The 20,634-nt window shown below is 39.2% G+C and overlaps 1 protein-coding gene across 1 annotated transcript in view; it reads left to right on the top strand.

Annotated features, from left to right (window-relative positions):
• Positions 1–20,634, top strand: part of DENND5A (DENN domain containing 5A) — a 46,314-nt gene that overhangs the window by 11,243 nt on the left and 14,437 nt on the right. Inside the window, exons 5-13 of the mRNA XM_041414994.1 lie at positions 5,628–5,945; positions 7,250–7,465; positions 8,363–8,597; positions 9,044–9,194; positions 9,811–9,904; positions 12,836–12,967; positions 14,695–14,847; positions 17,994–18,078; positions 19,536–19,620. Of these exons, the coding sequence (XP_041270928.1) occupies positions 5,628–5,945; positions 7,250–7,465; positions 8,363–8,597; positions 9,044–9,194; positions 9,811–9,904; positions 12,836–12,967; positions 14,695–14,847; positions 17,994–18,078; positions 19,536–19,620 (1,469 nt within the window). The remainder of the gene's footprint in view (positions 1–5,627; positions 5,946–7,249; positions 7,466–8,362; positions 8,598–9,043; positions 9,195–9,810; positions 9,905–12,835; positions 12,968–14,694; positions 14,848–17,993; positions 18,079–19,535; positions 19,621–20,634) is intronic.

The raw sequence follows: 20,634 nt of genomic DNA, 5'->3' as shown, positions 1-20,634 counted from the left end.
TTATTCTGAGTTCTGCAAAAAAATTTTTTCTTTGTCTTGAAACTGCCTGAGCTGCATCTCTGTTCCTAATCTATTTATGTGGATGTGTGGGACAGCTGCTGTAAAAGAAAGCAATATCAGATTTAAGCAGGGGCCAAAGAGGTGTGCACAGCTTTGAGAGAAAATCTAGTTAGTGCTTCTCAGTTGAAGGGCATTGTGGAAGAAAATAATATTGCTGTCTAGCTCAGCATGGATCCCTCAGTGTCACTGTAAACTTCTTCATTGTGGTTTTATAATGAAGTTTAAAAAAGACTAATTTCTCTTGCTCAGAGTGTTTTAGGTGAATATTTTTAGGCTAATAATGTGAGAATGTCTGTCCCAACTCACATTTGGTGTGGTGTAAGTCTTGCACACATATGTCCTAAGGCTTGTTTTGGTGGCAGCCTCCCATATTTGGGTCATATCTGGTGTTTCCAGGGGATGCTTTACAGCATGGAAATCCAGCTGTATCCTAGAAGTTAATGCTTGCAGCAGATGATGATTAAAATCTCCAACAAAAAAGTTATGTTAGTACAAAATTCAATTTTGGTTATCCCTTGGGTACATCAGAGCAGTCCCTGATGGAGAATTCATTGAAGACCACCAATGACCTGCAGACCTGACTCTGCAGCCCAGTGCAACCAGGCAGTGCTGAGGTTTGGTGTGGAGTTGAGTTTCTTGTGCAGAGTGCTCCTTCTCACAGGTGCTGCTGCTTTTCTGAGGGCTCTGTGTGTGCATGAGCATCCTTGTGGTTTCCCTGGCAGCTGCATCAGGGGCTTGTGAGGAGCCCAGAAGGGAAGGGGAGGGCATGGGAAAAGCTGTGCTAGAGTGAGGTGCTGCAGATGTCACAGGGGAAGGGAAGAACCTGTAGCTGTCTCAGGTGTTGCTGGCAAAAGTGTGCTTTGTTTATCAGTGAAACTGATCAATAAAAGTGGTTTTAGCAGCTTCCTCACAGATCACAAACCTAGCAAGTACTGAAGTAAGATTGGGTTTTTTGATGTGTGTTTGCATTTCCTTCTAAAGAAACTTCTGCAGTGCTACAGAAATACATTTTTAACAAGCAAGTTAAACCATTTCATGTAGCAGGACTTGCATGTATATCTCACCACTCTAATTTAGGAGAATGGTAGAAATTGAAATTATTTTCCGTGGAAATAAGCAATGCTGAGTTTCCAGCACTGGTGAAATCAAAGTAGTACCTCATTAAAAAGCCTGTTTTTAATGAAATGATCCCAAGGGTCTTGGGCAATAGCTTTTCCTGTTAGAAAAGTTGAAAGACTTAAAACCTAAAATGCATTTTCTCTGCTAGTATTAGACAGATTATATATATTCTCAGTGTTTTTATTTGTGCCATTAAAAGGATGATTCGGTGCTAAACCTGAAGAAATTCTGTGGGTTTCTATTTTTGTATGTTGTTTCAGAAGATAAGAAAGGTCTGTTGAAAAGCCTTTTTTCCTTCTGATGCTAACACATTAGACCAAGATAATTATTGAAAGATAATCACTGCTTTGTATGCATTCTCAGGCTATCTGCTGCTGGTTTGATCCTTGATAATACTGCAAACTTACTGGCAAAACTCAGTTTTATATTTCCTTGCACTCCAGCGTGAACAGCCACCTGAGGAGTTTCTGCAGGCTGCAGTGGCTTTCGGCTCTGAGCTGTTCTCACTGCCACATGTTGGGTTGGTGTGAAGGACAGCAGTGCTGACAGTAAGTGCAGAAGGTCCCCATTTGCTTACAGGAGTGGCACAGGAGCATCCTTCAGAAGTCAGGCCCTCTGCAGACACTTGGCACAAGCCAGCCATGTGTGTGCACAGCTGCACATCCCTGTTCTCTGGGTGCTGTGTGCCCTGGGTGGCTGTTTGCAAGGTTGGGGCCAAATGCTCACAGGTGATGCAGCCTGGAGATGAGTGGGATTCAGTCTTTCAGTGCTCTATTCAAGCAGAAGATAAATAATTTCCTTCTGTGCTTTTGAGCAGAGCTGAAAGGAAGGATGTGAGCTTGATAGGCCCTGCTAGATCTGTCTGGGGCTTTGGCACTTAGTGCCTGAGGTCAAACTAAATTGTCTTTGGTTTTGGAATGGATGGGTGTGCTCCAGACCCCATTCAGGCCAGGGAAAGTGGTGCTGTTGGCTTCAGGGAACCAGGTACACAATCACTGATTTGCTTAGATTCATGTTTCTAAGGTTTGTAAGGCTTTCACCTGGACACCCTCTTACTTGGAATGATGAAAGCTTATGGGAAGGACAGATTTTTAAGTTAGGATGTGACATCCTTGTTCCTTTGTGTAATATCTCAGGAGGACCTTTTATTGTAGATGATGCAATGTGTCCTCTCCTGTGACAGGCTGCTATTGAAGTGGTATGTAACTGTTTTGGGGTTTCTTTTGATCAGAAAACTGATATGTAAGCAACAAATAAAAGAATATGACTGCTCTAGAGACATGAAATACCAAATAACTAATATAAGAATGCTCTTTCAATTATATCTCTACTTACACCTGTTGCCAAGTATCTTGTCTCTATATCATTTTAGTTTTGTGCGAGTAAAATAATAAGCAGTGTATCCACATAGAGCTGTCAGCTATTCACAGCCCACTCAGCTGTGCTGCCTCCAGACAAAATAACTAAACCCTTGTGGCCAAAGAACTCCTTTCTTTTTCTGCTTTGTGTACTTGCCCAGCTCCTAGCATGCAAAATGCTTTGGATGACCATGATTTCATAAATAATAAGTGCCTTGTAATTTTCCTTAGTTTTTAAGGAGGGGAGCTCTCTATCCTTACTGTATTCCATTCTGTTTGGTCTACAGTGTAGCAGCATAGTGAGATTGACTGCTCTGGTGTCTGTCACTGATTTACTTCACATTTCATTTTCACAGAAAAATACTGGTTTGGTACCTCTCAAAGGGCTTGTGCATGGAGATGTTTTTGCCATTTCTGTTCCCTAAGGAGCATGACTTTTTCAGAAGTTAGTGTGCAATTTCAGAAGTTAGTGTGGGCTTCCCTGAGTTCAGAGAGGCTAAAGTCACCCAGGGAATGTTTGCTTATGGTGCTCTGGGTAGCCCTCTCTCTTATGTGCTATTAATCAGGCACTAGATAACTACAGAGTGTCCCTGAAAATATTCTTTACACTCTGTTTAGAGTATTGCTGCACACTGACTTTTTTTAAAAATGCTTCCATATATGCCAATTTCTGGAAAATGTAATTACAACTTGCATGATAAACAGTCGTTGTTAGGAGTTCAGAGTGTTTAAACTGTGTGTATTGCTGTTAGAGAGGAGCCCTGCAGAAGGGAAAATCACATTGGAAGGATTAAGCAGGTGTTAGCCCAGATATTTATAAGCAATTTTAGCAAACATTGAATTTGGCTTTTTCTTTATTTGGCAAGGAGTTTAATTTCAGTATGAAGATTAGAATTTCTACATTGGTAAGGTTAATGTTTGATTTCTTTTAGGCCAAGTGCTTTGTGGGTACAACCAAGCTTATTAAGCAAGAGTGATCTTTTCTGCAGAATCTGATCCAAAAAGGAAGGAAAGTTGAATGGCATCAATTAAAGAAAGTTGTAAAAGGAAGTAATACAATTAAACTGTTTGAAGAGTTTCTTATTGAGTCTGTCTTGCCATTTTGCAGACTGCTTGAGGCAAATTCAATGCTTTTTGTTTCTCCCTCAGCACTGATTGGTAGGCATTGTGCCTGGTTTCAAAGCTTCCTTTCTCTTCTGTCCTGAAGTGCTTGCAGTGTTTCTGACAAACACCAGCTGACTTGACTTCTGATTGTCACAGAACCATGGCTACAGAGGGAGCCTTGAAGCTCCTCGATTCAGGTGCTTGCTTCAGATGCTGCCTTGGAGCAGTGCTGATGTCAGGGGAATTCAGCAATCACACCTGCCCTGCATAAAAAGAAAAACTTTTTCTAAGGTGCACTAGAAACTGTTTGAGAATTAAGCTGTTAATTCTCCTTTTGCAGCACCTAATTCAGTTTGTGATTTAATGTCCAGTAAAGGATCTATACAAGAGATATTAAACTGTTTTATATGCTTTCCTTTGAGCATAAGAAATCAATCTCCATATTGAAAAGTAGAACATCAGGAAATGGAGAACTGGACTTATGCTTTCATTTGTAACTATGGGTAATATTGTAGCAGGGCATGAACTGGACTGTGTGCAGGCTAGTGCAATATGTCCAGTGGAGTTCTGCTTTAAGAAGAATTTTTTTTCAGTTTAAATGTTGAAGCTTAATAAGATGTTTGTGTTTTAAGGAGAGTTGACATCCTCTGTTCTATAGAAACTTGTCACAAGTACTAAATGTATATTTTCATAAGTTTACTTAATAAGTGTCAGGCACAACTTATTCTAGTCTACCTATGGCCAGTCCCACAGCAAATTCCTACCAGTACTCCTTGTACCTCTGATTGCTGGGATCATTCACCATTCATTCCATGTGAGGATGATATCTTCTGATTGTTTCTTTCCAATTAAATTGTGGTGGTGCTTCCATCTTCCTGCACTTACTGAATCACAGGAAGTAACTGGAGATATGTCAGTTCTCACAGACCTGAAAGATGGTTTTGCTGCCAAGCTGTAGTGATGCCTGAATTCAGGTATGGCTCCTAGAATGATGCAATGCAGTTAGGTTGGAAGTAGCCCATAATCTGAGTGAAATATTTGGTATAGTGAAGGTTAAACAGAACAGTGACAGTCCATGTTGATTCTACTGGGAAGAGAGACTGAAATGCTTCCACAGAGGACCAAAGTTACTTCTCTGTTCTTACCTTTCCAGGCAGGTTTCACACATGGCTGGGGTTCTTGCTGTGATGTGTGTAGTTATGTAATGTCTTGAACCCATTTGATTTTGCAGTGCAGAAGCCAAAAGGGGAACCTTCCTTCTTGCCAAATAGAGTGAGGTAAACCTTGAAGGATGCAGAGCTTCTTTTGATCTTGCTGTGGAAGCCACATAGGTGGTTTTGCTTTTTCTTTTTTTTTTTTTTTTCCCCTCACCTTGGTCGTTTTTGGTGGTAAATGATGAAGAACAGAAAAACAGAACAAAAACTAGTTCAATTCATTTTTCCCTTGGAAAAAAACTTGCTCATTGAAAGAATTGTCTTAGTTGTTAGGCAATTGCCTTTTGTTGCTTACAGAAGAAAGAGGATAACTTCATTGCACTTCTGCAGTATCAGCACACCTTTGAGATTGAAATTTGCTAAATCTTTTAGGGAAATGCACTTATAATCTGAACAACAGGCAGTCACCTGTTTACATACAAACATGTATAAAGTAGAATTGTACATATCGTGTAGCTAAAATTTACCTGTACATGTATGAAAAAAATCACACATTTGTACCTAATTTATGTTATAATCTATTTTGTACTTAGTAAATGTCTGTAAAATTAGACTTCATTCTCAGTTACCTCCTGAAAAGACCTGGAAATGTAAGTCTTGTGTTACATTCTTCAAAGACAACCAACCAGTTCAGTTGGTTGGGGCAACTCTGTTTTACAAAATAACCAAACAAATGCAAATGTGTTTGAATCTCTAAATAAGCAGAAATCCCAAAGATGAATAATGTGCTTAGTGATGCTGTAATGCTGTCCTGTTCTAAATTAAATCCCAGGCTAACCTGTGCTTTGTGGATGTAGACAACCATTTCATCGAGCTGCCAGAAGATCTACCCCAGTTTCCAAATAAACTTGAGTTCATTCAGGAAATTTCAGAGATACTGATGGCTTTTGGAATTCCACCTGAGGGAAACCTGCACTGCAGTGAAAGTGCCTCCAAGATGAAGAGCCTCAGAGCATGTGACCTGGTTTCTGATAAACGAAATGGGAACATAGCAGGATCACCTCTGAATTCCTATGAGCTGCTAAAGGAAAATGAGACTATTGCAAGACTCCAAGCACTTGTTAAAAGAACAGGTGTGAGTCTGGAAAAGGTAAGGTGTGAAATGAGCTGCACTCTCTCTGGTCCTGCAGTGGCAGATGGTCTGAAGTCATGGCCCAAAGATGCTGTATGTCTGTCTTTACTAGAAGGAACTTTATCAACATGTTCTCAAACCTTGTGAGCACCTGTAGAGACAAGGACAAGCTTAGGGGAGAGAGGGAATGGGATTTAACCCTGCAGCATCTGGGAAAACCTTTTGTTATCCACTGAGTGATTCTTTACTGAGATAATGTGTTTAAAAATAGCACTTTGCCTTGTTTATTTTTGGTTTTAAGGTTTTTTCTAAATTGGCATCACTTTTTAATGAATTAAGTGGCTAAAATTGATATCTAGATAATGCTGAAGTTTGTATCCAGTCTTGGTTTCTATTGATACCTTTTTCATTTTTTCTAGAATATATGTAATTTTGCTTATATGTAATATATTTGCCATGGGGTTACTGTGATGCTTTTTTCTGGTTAATGTTCTTGAAGTCATGAGTGTCTGATTCCCAGCAAGTGGACATGCACAGCTCATGGTGATCCTGATTGGATTTTTTGAGTGATTAAAATTGTGAAACAAAAAATAAATTGCAGCCCTTTGTGTATAAAATATACTACCTGAAAGACCTTGGGAGTTTTTTGAGCTTTTGTGGAATAGAGTGAAATCTGTCACTGTTGTTGATTTTTTCCCCCTGTGAATTGAATATTTTAATTTTATTGCTTTTTTTCATAAATTTTAGCCCACATCTTAACTGAAAATGCATTTTCTTTTCTTAAAGATTACTCTAACCTGTGTAGTGGGGAATTGTGATTTACACTGCTAAGGGCTTAGGCTACAGGGCTGCTAGCCATGCACAGCTTCTTGTTACTGTGCATTTCTGACTTCATTTGAAAGCTGGTATGTGTTTAACAGTTCTAAACCTGGAGTTGTTTGACACCAGATATAGATTTGCCTAATATACAATTTTTTAGGGGTAATAAGAACCTCTGAAAAGCCTATGCAGGTGATTGAAGGGTAAGAGAAAATTTAAGTCAGTGGCATACATGGACATGTATATGGTTGTTTACACTTTTAAAATTTATAACATATCCAGTGCAAACAATACTGAAGTAAGTTTTGGTTTATTATGAGAAATTTTCTAGGCAAAGGTTTTTGTCTGGATTTTTTTGATTTTGCTCTTTACAGTAAGTATTTTTCTTCATTGAAATGTTGACTTGAAGAGTAGCAGCTGAATGGCAGATGAAAATTTTCTGTGCCTGGAATACCTGACAAAGCATCAATACAAGTTATTTGTGTTTTCCTTTACTTGTTCAGCTGGAGGTACGAGAAGAGACCAGTAGCAAAAAGGATCTTAAAATTCAATGTGATGAAGAAGAATTCAAGATTTACCAGCTGAACATTCAGATTCGGGAAGTTTTTGCCAACCGCTTCACACAAATGTTTGCAGATTATGAAGTGTTTGTCATTCAGCCCAGTCAGGACAAGGAATCCTGGTTTACAAACAGAGAACAGATGCAAAACTTTGATAAAGTAAGTTGTAATAAAAAGGTACATCAATGTAAGAGGAAGACAGTATTCAAACTTAAGGCTTTTTGTATTGGGCCATCAAACAGAAAACTGTACTGTCAAAATGGTAATTTCTTCTTTAAATTTCAGTGTTCCCAAAAAAGTCACATCTTAGATATGTAGAAGAGTATGTACAAATACAGACTTAAAGAGCTAAAGATATTCTTTTAAGGATACTGTAGAAAAATGCAGCTTGCCCTAGAAAAATAGCTTAGAAAGACTGACTTTAGCTAATCTCCACATTAAGGTTAAATATTACAAGTGGAAACTGATTTTTAACCAGAGGAATTGCCAAATATGTTAATGAATTAAGTAATGACCCCAAATAATGCTTGTGTACATGTGTACCAAATATAACTCTTGCAGAGAAACATAAGACCCAGTTATTCAAATTTTTGCTCTGCTTCCTTTGATGGAGATATTTGTCAGCAGGAGAGCTCACATGGGTGAAGGTTGTTGCAGCACTGTCTGCTAAAACACTCATGTGATTCCCACCAAGTTGCATGAAAAGATTCCCATTGATTTCACAAGCTGTGAGCCCAGCCAGAAGTACCAAATATGCACACCTGCAGTACTGGTGGTGGGGTTTGCTGGGGTCCTGTTGTAAGTTTAGGAGATGAAGGAAATGCTAAAATCACAGTGTACCAATTATTGTGCTCTACAGTAGGTGATTGTCCTGATGCTGGACATTTCATACAGAGTGCCTGTTTTGGGGATAGAATTGATGTATATAATAAAACCAGGCTTTAAGTGGCACCAAAGCACTCTCATACATCCTTGATCAGAAAAATTGGTGCTTCTGGTGGATGTGTCTCTCTCTTTGCAGACTCCCAAACACTCTTATCTCTTCTTGTCTCTTAGGCTTCTTTCTTGTCTGACCAACCTGAACCTTACTTGCCTTTCCTCTCGAGATTCCTGGAGACCCAAATGTTTGCATCCTTCATTGACAATAAGATTATGTGCCATGATGAAGATGACAAAGACCCTGTTTTGAGAGTTTTTGATTCTAGGGTGGATAAAATCAGGCTGCTGAACGTCAGGACGCCGACCCTGCGCACATCTATGTATCAGAAGTGCACAACCATTGATGAGGCTGGTAAGGGCCACAAGGCACTTGCTTGACAATTAGTGCAACTGGTCAGTGCTGTTTGTTATAGACAATAGATTAAGTAATGATTTGTGCTTTGAAACCTCAAAAAAAAAAAAGAGACCAAAATAGCAGAGATGTAGAGCTTAAGCAGGGGACTAAACGTTTTCTGTGATGTTGAGATGTGAGATGAAATTAATGTGAAGTAGAACTCAGATGTTTTCCTGCATGCTTTGTGTGTGAAAGATGTCTGAGCTTAAGAAGAGAAACATTTTTCTCCTTTTGGTGGCATTCTTTGATGTCAGAAACACTCTTGTACTAATGTCCCTGTTGAAATCAATAAGCAACTTCCATCTCTTTCTTTAATTTGACATCTGCTTTTAATTGAAGATATGTGATTATAGATACATGTCTGATTAAAGCACCTTAAATAAATTAACCTTCTACTATTTCAGAGAAATCTATTGAATTAAGGCTGGCAAAAATAGATCACACTGCAGTTCACCCACACTTGCTGGACATGAAAATTGGACAAGGGAAATACGAGCTTGGATTTTTCCCTAAGCTTCAGTCTGATGTTTTATCCACTGGCCCAGCAAGCAACAAGTGAGTAAGCTAAGGCAACAGGTGCTGAATCTTGGCAAGGTCTATAGAACAGCACTAAAGCAGAGATCTTAGAAAGCAAAGTCACTTTTGGGGTTGTTTTTTTCAAGTTGGAGCAGATCAGATTATGTGGGGTGGGATTTTTGCTATGTCTGGTTTGTTTTTGGTTTTTTTTTTCTGTCTAAAATACAGACTTCTTGAAGCAAATTTACTCAAGAAAGCTCTCTTGTGTTTGAGATGATAGTTTGTATACTTAGAGTTACTTGCAATTATTGTCAATATAAAAGCAGATCCCTTTATTTGATCTTATGTAGGAACCAGCAAATATATTAGGATATTTTCTTATAAAACCTTGAAGGAGGAGGGGCAAGGCTTAAATTGTCCTTGGAATTGTGACAAAAAAAAGAAAAATACAGAGCAAATGTATGTGATCTGATATTCTAAAACATTTTGGTTTCCCAATGTTCCAGAGATTCTTTGTGTGTGTTTGCAGCTGCCCTTTGGCTGATGTAACTGATGTCAGCATGTTGAGAATGTGTAGAATGTATAGAATAAACTGGAAACCTCTGCCTCTTCCCCTGCCTCCTGACACTTGGCTGGTGTTATTCCCTACGTGTAGGTGGACAAAGAGGAATGCTCCTGCTCAGTGGAGGCGCAAGGACAGGCAGAAGCAGCACACGGAGCACCTGCGTCTGGACAACGACCAGAGAGAGGTGAAAATTGCTCAGCTCTAGAGATCTGATTTTTTTCTTTCCTAATGGCCTGAGAAATGCTCTGCAACCTTTATGAAATGTCTAGACAGTTACTTGCAGTTCATGTCTGCTCTCCCTTAAGTGTATTTAATACAAATGAAGTACCAGACCAAAAATACTTAATTTTCTTATTATAAAAGTTATGTCATTTTTGCCCCCACTCAGGACAAAATTATTTCATCCCACATATAGGAGAGTTCTCTGAAAATATAATCATAACGATTGCAAGTTGTTCTGCTTTTTTTTTATTTTAAAGGGATTGAGTGGGAAGAGGAGAATTAATAGTTTTCAGCCAACTGTTTCCCATCTCTGAATAACTTAGTCACCCTGTGTTTCTTTTGTGTATTTCGTGGAGGAAAGATAACCCCCTCTAGAGAGGGATTAATTTCATCCTAAAATCAGGAGCATTGCCTTTTGACCTAATTGTCTTCTGTAGACCATAATAAAAATCTTAAGGTGACAGAGTGAGAGACAGCCTCATTGCTAAGGTGAGAGTGTGAAGCCCACCCAGACTGTCACGTTTGTGGCTGCCTGTTTTTGCACAGTGCAGTCTGATGCTGATTTACCCACCTTCTGAGCTGATAAACATCTCTCACCGCTGCTCCTACAGCTGACACAGTTTTTCTTTGTGGTGAAGTGGCTTTGAAAGATCTGGGTGAAGTGAACTAATTACAGTACAGTTTCTGATTCATACGGTACAGACAGCAGACTGTTACACCAGGTGTTGATTTATGGGTAATTCCAAGAATAGACTGGCTCAAAATATTAGAGGTTTTTTGTTTGTATATAACCCCAGAGTTTTGCTTTTGTTTGTGTGTTGTTCATTAAAAACAATTTTCTCTTGCCTTGTTAAATATTCTTAGAAAAGCTTAGTTTGGAATTTTAGTAGTCTTGTGTCTGTTAGGATAGTGTTTTGAAATTCAAGTGTGTTTGTTCAGTTCATCCTTTTATGGTAGTGATGGATTTAATTGTCTTCCTAGTGTACTCAGTTCCGGAATTTACTTACTGGTTTGTTAAAATTTTGTTGAATTATAGTGTCATCTCTGTCATCCATGACCATGTAACAGAAAAATGTCTGCATAATAAAAAACCTCTACGAGTAGTTTCTGGCTTTGACATGTTCCATATGCTCAGCTAACTCTAAAGTGCTTTTTATTTAGATGTAACAGAAATGAATAGTAGTTGATTTCTAACCTCATTACTGTGCTAAACAACACAATTGTTAAAGCATGGCATCTTCTGAGCTAATTACAAAGGCAAAAATCTACCTCTGGGCTCTGGGGTGTTTTGTTTGTTTTGTTTTTTAGCTGATTCCTCACAAGTTCATTTCCTACAGGAGTTATTCTCTTGCAAAAGGCAAAAAATATCCGAGGAATAAATACTTTGAAATACATGCTGAGCTGGGGGTACCAAGTACCAGTGGTAACAGTGCTGTTGTTTTAGGGGTGTATGCTGTACCTCTTTGAGGACATAATGGTGATTGAACAGGGACCTCTTCTCGGGGTGCACCTCAGACTTCCACAGTAAACTTGAGAGAGGGGAGGGAGCTCTTCTGAGATGAACACTGGGGGTCAGGCTGAGCAGGAGGGGTCAAAAAATTGAAGCTTTGCAGCTGCCAACAAAAATCAGTGCAATGGAGACTTTTTACTTGCAAACATTTGTGCCCAGTGGAGGGCAGAGTTTACACCAATCCACTGATTTAACACCATCTTTTCTTTTTTCCTTTCAGATTCATTACTTTTGAATTTATGTTTATGTTGAATGCTTGGGAGTTCTGCATTGTATTATGTCTTCACTCTTTTCCTTTTCTGTTTTGCATGCTTGCTTTTATTACTTCATATGTCTTACCACTTTCACTTTACATCTGCCTGGCTTTTTGCTACCAACTTATCCTGCCAGCACCTGGACTTTTCCATGTCAGAGCTTCAGTTGCAGTTATGTTTATACTGGGACCAGCATGATTGGCCCTTCATGCCCTCTATAAAATCTGTGTCAGAGCATTATCTGGTATGTCCAATGCACAATATGATTGTAATCATAGTTCTGGATAAAGATGCATAATTAAATGTATATATCATAGCTCTTTAGTGCAAGGCCAGTGGAGAAGGTGGAGTTTTCCCTCTTGGTGTTTGACAGATCTATTCACTGACATTTCAATTGGTCATTATTTCAGTGTAAGCTAGAGAGGTTTCCTGTTAATTTTGTATAGGTACTAATCCTGAGTGTTCCATCAGTGCCTGTACAGGACTTTGTGTCACTAATTCTCAGTTAGCTGTGCCCTAACCAACCTGGCTTCCAAAATTTGTCATATCACTCTTGTCTCTGGGTTGAAAACAGTGGCAGTAATAGGAGCAGAAGAGCTCTTTCAAGTAGAGTGGGTTCAGGAAATAATTTTCCTCAAAAATGCAGCTGGTTCACAGCTGAGAGATGTTGCTATCATTTGCATTTTGCAGCTGCTTCCTGAAAGAGCAGTTTTCTTGCAGTCCCCATGTAGACCAGTCTGCCACTTGAATACTCTTGGTCTGGGTAGTTTTTAAATATTTTTATTTAAATGAAAAAAAAATAAAAAAGACAATTGGCAGTGGTGCAGGGAGTAGCTGAATCTCTATGCATCTGAATATCCTTGGCAGTTTGTATTGCGTTTTTGTAATTCAGCAACATGTGTTTTAATACTGTGTAGACAGTATAAATGGGGATTTGACCTCTGGTGAAATAGCAGTTTTAAGTGTCTCAGCCCTAAATAATGCTGGATGAAAAGGGGCCTTTTCTGAAAGAGGAGATCCTTTCCTCCTTACTCCAGAGGTGTGGGTTATAAAGATAAATTTACCTTTTTCTCTCAGCCAAGTAGTCTCACTTGCACTTTGTCTGTGTCCATTTTCTCCTCCAATCCAGAAATACATCCAAGAAGCCAGGAACCTGGGCAGCACCATCCGGCAGCCCAAGCTCTCCAACCTCTCTCCATCAGTAATTGCACAAACAAACTGGAAGTTTGTAGAAGGCTTGTTGAAGGAATGTCGAAATAAGGTAAAAAAGAGAATATTTCTGCTCTCCTGCACCTTATATCCTGTATCTCATATCCATCCTTTCTGGACCATTTTGTATCCAGTATGTTTGAACCCCCCCCACTTTTCTGCCATCTATTTCTTCTTTATCTCTATAAGGATTTTTCATGGTGGTGAGAAATTAATAAAGAGATAATGTATTCAGAAAGTCTGCAAGGAGCAGAGACTTTATCAAGCAGATTTATGATAGAGATTGGATATTCTGAAGGGTCTTTACCATCCTGCTGCCCAAGTCTATTATAGCACATTTCAGTTATAACTAATGAGACAGTGCTATTTCAACAGGAGTGAATAGTCCAAAAGAGAAGCTCGTGGGGAAAATACAGCAGCTTTTCTCATAACTCCATTTCTGAGGAGTACATTTTTAAGCACTTAACAAAGAAATTTGACATTAATTTGTAGACATGCTTCACCAGTATATATTTGACAACATATTAATCTCAAGTGTTCTCATAACTCCATTTCTGAGGAGTACATTTTTAAGCACTTAACAAAGAAATTTGACATTAATTTGTAGACATGCTCACCAGTATATATTTGACAACATACTAATTGAAGTAAATGTTAATGTTTATAAAAATACAGCAAAGAGAATAATTATGAATTAGACACTTGCTTGCCTAAAGTCAGTGGAGGTAATACAGTACTTATGTACAACTTTTCATAAAACTCTATTTAATATGTGCATCTACTTCTGATTTCACTTTATGGAACTGTCCAAATAATCCCCATCCCTTAATAGAGGCACAATAGATGGTGAAAGCTTTTGAAGGTGGACTTGTCTCTGTGACAATGACAAATTGCCAGAGGGACTGAGGGGAACAAGCAGCTAGGGACTAACTTGGACTTAATTTTCACCAAGACTATGCAGAGGTGCTTAAGGGAGTATTCCTCATTTGAAAGCAAGTCTAGAATAGAAACAAAGATGAAAAAAATTTGTAGGAGACGAGTGGAAGCAGTATTCCTCATTTGAAAGCAAGTCTAGAATAGAAACAAAGATGAACAAATTTGTAAGAGACGAGTGGAAGTGATGGCCTCACCATTTTTTCCTCCAGTTGGCTGTGTGATGAATATATTGTGACTGGAAGACTGTACTTCAGGAACTGTTGAAGGCTTTGTTGGCCAGTATGAAATTGTGCACAGTTTAGGAGAATGTGGCTCGTGGGGAAGCTCAAGAGGTGCACTCCAGAATGGGTTTGGTTTAATCCAAATGCCCTTCTGGCAGAGCAGCATCTCCCAGGAATGACATACTTGTGCTGCTTGGAAACACTTGGCTGCATTCACCTCTCCTGGGAGGACAGGCACAAAGTGTCCTGCTCTTGGGGAGTGCATCCAGTAGTCACCAAAGTACCCAAGATCTGTGTTTTGGGGTTTGCTGCTGAGCATCCAGCTTGTTAATGTGTGACCTGCTGTTCCCTTTGTTGGGGTTACTCTGTGGAGGATGATGTGCCCGTTTGCAAACCCTTTTTTTTAGAAAAACAGATGAGCACTGCTGCTGTCCTGGCTTGAAAACCAGGGATAAAAGAGGGGCAGGTATGCACTAATGCCAGAAACACCTATATACAGCCAGTTATTCTGCAAAACTTTGTTAGCATGTGCTTCCTTATTGGTCATTTAAAAAGTGAATTTTAAAGTGATCTTGGAAATTCCTGGGAGAGATTTACCTCTCCTTTGCCTTGTCTTTTTGAGACTAAGAGGATGTTGGTTGAGAAAATGGGTCGAGAAGCCGTGGAGCTTGGTCATGGTGAAGTGAATATCACAGGAGTGGAAGAGAACACCCTGATAGCCAGTCTGTGTGACCTCTTGGAAAGAATATGGAGCCACGGCCTGCAAGTCAAACAGGTGAGGAATAAATATTCCTGTACATTGCAGAGTACACTTTCCTGAAGTTGTGTTATGCTGTTCCTCTCTGCTTTCAGAGGACACCTTTAGTGTGTATGTAGATGTGTTAAAATACTCGTGTGTCCTGCAGTCTTGTTTATGTCAGGTCCTACCCCCTGTGTGTCTCCATGCTGTGGGATGTGTGCAAATGTACCTGTAGATGTGTTCCACTGATGACTTCTTGGAAGATTCTCCATTTAACCCAGGGTTTTCATTTGGTTTGGTGTGTTTTGGTAGTTTTCTTTATTAGGATGATAAAAAAACCCCAACTATTGCTGTGTTCTTAATATTTTTGTTAATGAAGTTACATTGGCTACAAGACAGCCTATCCTAAAGGTGCTGTCGGTGGGATGGGGGAATTTTTTTCCTGAAGGATAATTTAGTACTTCAAAGTAACAGTCTTGCTGTTTTGGTTCTTCCTGGGTAATGTAGGGGTGCTTAAATTATGGTTACAAGATCACTAGCTAGAGGTGTTGGGGTTTTGTGTGAAATTAATAATTGTTTTGCTGTTCTGTTTGGAGTCACTTTTGGGACAAGTTGGAGTTTGGAGGGCCTTTACCAACTTTACTCCTCCTTTGTACAAAGGAGTAGCAAGGGTGGAGAAGATTATAACTTTTTTTTTTTTTTAAAGAATATATGTTCATAATCCAGACAACTGTAATCCAGTATCTCTGTTCCCAGCAGCCAAACACCAGTGTTTAACTCTGCTCTCCTTCAAACTATACAACAGTTTTCTATGTGAAGATTTATCATGTGATTCTCTCCCTTCCCTCTTGTATATCACTTAGGATAGAAGCTGTACTGCTTTCGTCTTAGAAGACAGAGCATCAGTATACTCTGCTTCAACCCAGATTTGGGCATTTCAGAGCACCAGACGGCCAACCCTCCATAAGGTTAATGCTTTGGATTGATTGCAGATGTTGGCAAGCAGCGCTGAATGGTGGAATAAATACAGTGGTGGAATAGAATAGAGGCCTGATGGAGGAAGTGCAGTGTATCTCACAGTATGATCCAGAGTTTAAAATAAAAAAAAAAAAAAGTAATAAAGCACCACCAGTTCTGTGTGCTCTGGCCTTTATGAAATATGCAAAAGCCTGCTGTTTCATACATCGATTTTGTTTTATTTTTCAATAATGAGCCAAGGAAGACTCTTCTTTCTCAACTGACCATAGTAATGAGGATGGCTTTCCTTCCACCAATCCCTGCTTCTACCTCTTCCCTGCTGATGACCCCCAGTAGTCCTACATTAGCTACCTACTGATTTCTCCACATGCAAAGGGAATCCATGCCTTCCGTTGTCCCGAGCGATGCAGGGGTTTGTGATGTAGGATCTAATGACTGAAGTAGTCTGGACTTTCAGAAGGCTTTGGTTATTCCCTTGCCCATTCTCTATCCCACTACTTTCCTTAGGCTGTCTTCCTTCCCCTTATAGATCCAGCTTGCCTCATCATTGCTATTTGGTGAAGTTAAAGGAGAGGTCCACGGTGCTGAAGGAGCGGGCAGACACTGCATGAGTCCTCACATTCATCATGGTTGTTGGCATCAGTTTGCTGCAGGACCCTTTGTTGCTGCTTTCTGTGATCTGTTGCAGTTCTCCTTGCCATGGCAGCTGGTTGCTGAACACTAGACTGTGTGTGCATGTGTGTGTTTATTGGGAGAAAACACAGTTTTGGATGTAAATCTTTGCTGGGTGGTATTTCCATCTTCTTTTTTATCTGTTTGTAATAAGACTTGCAGTTTTGGCTTTCCATGTTGTATCTGTCAGGTACACACAAGACACAATGGATTTTTTTATATCTTTACCACTGAATGCATATTTTTAATAGATTTCTGTCATCACAGATGTTACAGACACTAGGATTTATACTTCTGGAGGCGTGCCACTTCTGGAATAATCCCTCATGGTCAATAGTTCATTATGTCAGCTGCAGGGAGCTATAGGATGGAAATGGTTAGAGAATTTAAAATATAGTTTAAAAAAGAAAAAAGTCAAGATGAACTATCATTACTGCACTTCTGGGAAGGCACTTAGATAATTTTAGAAGAAATTGATAGTGTGGAATTGACAACTATTGCCTTACAGTCATGGCTTCTTTCTGTACAAAGCTGTAAATAAAAATATGGCCTCATAATATGACAGCTTTTCTGAAATGCAGAATTGCTAAATCTTTACTGGGATTTCAGGTTAATGCAGTCCTTTAGGAAGATAAGTAATACTAATTATCTGTAAGTAATTCCAGTTGTTGTGCTGGAGAGCCTCTGTTTGCTTACTGCTGCCTTTCTGCATGTTTGCAAGCTTTTGGTTTATTATGTGAAATATTTTATGATGGATCCAAGAATCTTTCCCAGTGAAAGATTTTCTCACTTTCTGCTTTAAGCCACCAGGGGTTTAAGAAAGTAATAATGGGCAAGGAGCACCTTTTAACATCATATGATGGATTTATCTTGGCCCAAATATTACATCCCAAATTCTGACTTTTAAGTTGGTTTTACAGTGTGTATAACTGGGGTATTTTTTGCTGATAAGCTTTCACTGTCCTGCTTATATTTTGGGATACCTTAGTGTGTTTGTGATTATGCAGGTGCTTTGGTGATGAAATTGAGGGGAATCTTTAGAGGTTCTAAAAATGGGCAGCATTTATCCATAGCCCTGAATTACCCTGAGAGGAGCAGGGCTTGGCCTGTGTGAGTCTTGCTCAGGCTGGCTCTGTGTCCCTTGTCATTTACTGCTGGAGAGGCAGGGAGAGACCCACAGGACAGGTCACAGCCTCAGGTTTAAAACTCCACAGTGTTTTACAAGCCTTTGAATGTTTTCTTGTCATGGTTATTAACTAAGAGGGAAGCAGTTCCATTGACTTTTTCCTGTTACCAGAATCATTAGATCCCAGTAGTCTGACTCTTGCTTTTCCTTCTCAGCCTCTTTACAGCTCCCAAGCTCCTCCCACTTTTGTCTTATTTTTGGTTTTTACCATTGGGTTTATAGGGAGAAACATCTTTAAAGCAAGTTTTTGTCATGGCTGATACTTTCAATGATGTTTCAGACTTCTTTCTTTTTTTTTTTTTTTTAATTCAGCTGGTAGTGATTAACTAATATTTTTTAATTTTAGGGAAAGTCTGCTTTGTGGTCTCATCTGTTGCATTACTTAGAAAACAGACAAAGAAGAACCACATCAGGCAGCTTCAGTACCTCAGGTAAGATTGGCATCTGCTGGAAGAAGATGATTAAAAGCTGTAAGTAAGAGCTGCCTGCAGATTTACACCAAGCAGAGTTTTTTTTTTTTCCCCTTTGGAAATACCCTTCACTCAATATAACTGAGTCAAGTGTTATGGTTGCTAGAGGTTTAATATGGGCCTGATATGTTGTCTCAGTGTGTTTTATGAAAAATAAACTGGTTTGTATTGTGCCCACTTGTTTGAGTCTGGGATCTGACTACCATGGTAGTCAGAAACCCAGAAATAGCTGATGCTTCAGAGACAGGCTTTGAAATGGATTGCTCTGGTACCTCACCCTCCATGAGACACACAGGCCCTGCATGACTGGCAGAGAAAATAATTTTATGGGTCAGGGTGGAAAACTAAGCACAGAAAATTTTGCTGTACACTCTGAAGTTTTACATTATGGCTTGAAAAACAACTGAACAGGGGGCTTACTATTAAAAACTTCAACTGGAGAAACATATTTTAGTATTTGTTGGGTCAACTGTTGTAGTAGAAGCAATATTGTGCATAAGATCTACTGATAATATGTTTTTAGGATTATTAATGTAATTTTTAAGCATTTCTTCTTGTGTCAGATGGGGGCATAGCATATAAATTTGGAGAGAGCAGTAGGTTTGGGGAAGGCAGTGGGTGCCTTTTATTTTTTATTTAAAGCTGCTGTAAGCAAATATTTGAGTATTAGTAATGTGCACAAGATCCTGTAAGCAACCAAAACCATAGATTTGGAAATGTTAAGGTCTCCTGAATGTCCCTTAATTCATAGTGGTTTTGTGTATCAGAATAAGTCACAGTCAGTTCTATGCTTTCCACCTTGGGATTGAGGGCAGGGACTGTATTCAACTTCATTCTGGAGTGTAATTTGAAAGATAAAAGTAGTTCTATGCTTTCCGCCTTGGGATTGAGGGCAGGGACTGTATTCAACATAGAACTTCATTCTGGAGCGTAATTTCAAAGATAAAAGCAATAATATTGCTTGAAAACCCCAAAGTGTAATATTCAAAAAGTAGTGGTGCTACAGGAGTGTGCAGAGCAATAGCTCAGGAAGCACAGGGTGTCTGGTGTACTGAGTACAGCATATTGACATTGTTCTCTGGTGTCAGCAGTGCCACTCAGGGTTACTGCCCAGCAGGAAAACAGGGCAGTCATTAGAAATCAATACTTGATTACTGTGTGTCTTAAGCCATTTGGTGTCATAGCAATTTCAGCTGAATCTAAGCTCAGTGATGTGTTGGTGCTCAGTCTATGCTGATCTGTGGAAACATCTGTGTAGCATGTTAGATTTTCATGTCATTTGGGGTGGAAATACACCACAGTACCTTCACCAGTAGTACAAGAGTGCAAACTGGCATTAATTCACCTTCTTTTTATATTGATTGTAGAATCTTTAGATGGATTTCTCTTAACAAGAAATTGTTTTCTTCTCAATCTAGGAATACTTCTTGATTCAGAAAGACGAAAGTCTGATACAAGTCCAGCCATGTCACCTCTCAGAATCTCTCTCATTCAGGATATGAGGTGAGTTTGAACTGTTAAACAGCCCAGAAACCCCCTGAGATTTGCACACTTGTTTCTGTGTCTGCTGTGCACCATCCTGTGCACTTCAGGGAAGGCACTTAGATAATTTTAGATGAAATTGATAGTTGGAATTGACAACCATTGCTTTACAGTCACGGCTTCTTTCTGCACAAAGCTGTAAATAAAAATATGGCCTTATAATATGACAGCTTTTGTGAAATGCAGAATTTCTAGATCTTTACTGGGATTTCAGGTTAATGCAGTCCTTTAGGAAGATAAGTAATACTAATTATCTGTAAGTAATTCCAGTTGTTGTGCTGGAGAGCCTCTGTTTGCTTACTGCTGCCTTTCTGCATGTTTGCAAGCTTTTGGTTTATTATGTGAAATATTTTATGATGGATCCAAGAACCTTTATAGTTTCATGGAGCAGGAGGGGGCTCTGGGGAAGGAACCTGTTGAACTGTTTTAAAGTAGATAGTTCAGCATTTTCATTGACCTTTACAGAAACAGGTTTCATACTGAGGAGCTTTTATATTGTCAGAGCTATTAAGTTATGGCAATACCATGACAGAGTTTTCATATTTTTAACGTTTTGTGTATTGGTTTAATTCCCACAGAGGTGTGGGTGTAGTGTTTGTGTGCTCCCAGTCATTGCTGGGTTGGTGGTATAGTTCTGAGTCCACTTTTGCTTCTCAGGGAAGAATGCAGTTTAAAGAACTGGTTTGATCTAAAGAATGGGTTTATCTAACATTCAGTACTGTAGTGTGAATAAAACTACAACTTCTACCCAATGCCTTCTTTTCAGTACACTGAAAAAGCAATATGCAGAACTTCTGAAGCAACCTTGGCAGGAATTGCCTTTTCCTTCTTTTCCCTTAGAGCATCCATTTTTTTTCAGTAGAGAAGAGTGAATTGAGGATTTGCCTGCCTTATTAAAATATACCATTTGTGCCTTGTGTGCAAGAAAAGCTTCTACTGAGCATGCAAAGACTGTTTAATTTTCCAAAGCATTCA

Source organism: Onychostruthus taczanowskii, unplaced genomic scaffold (assembly GCF_017590055.1).
Source record: "Onychostruthus taczanowskii isolate IOZ18803 unplaced genomic scaffold, ASM1759005v1 scaffold49, whole genome shotgun sequence".
Taxonomy (NCBI): domain Eukaryota; kingdom Metazoa; phylum Chordata; class Aves; order Passeriformes; family Passeridae; genus Onychostruthus; species Onychostruthus taczanowskii.
The sequence above is the reverse complement of the archived record's forward strand: the minus strand, read 5'-3'. Positions and strand labels throughout refer to the sequence as shown.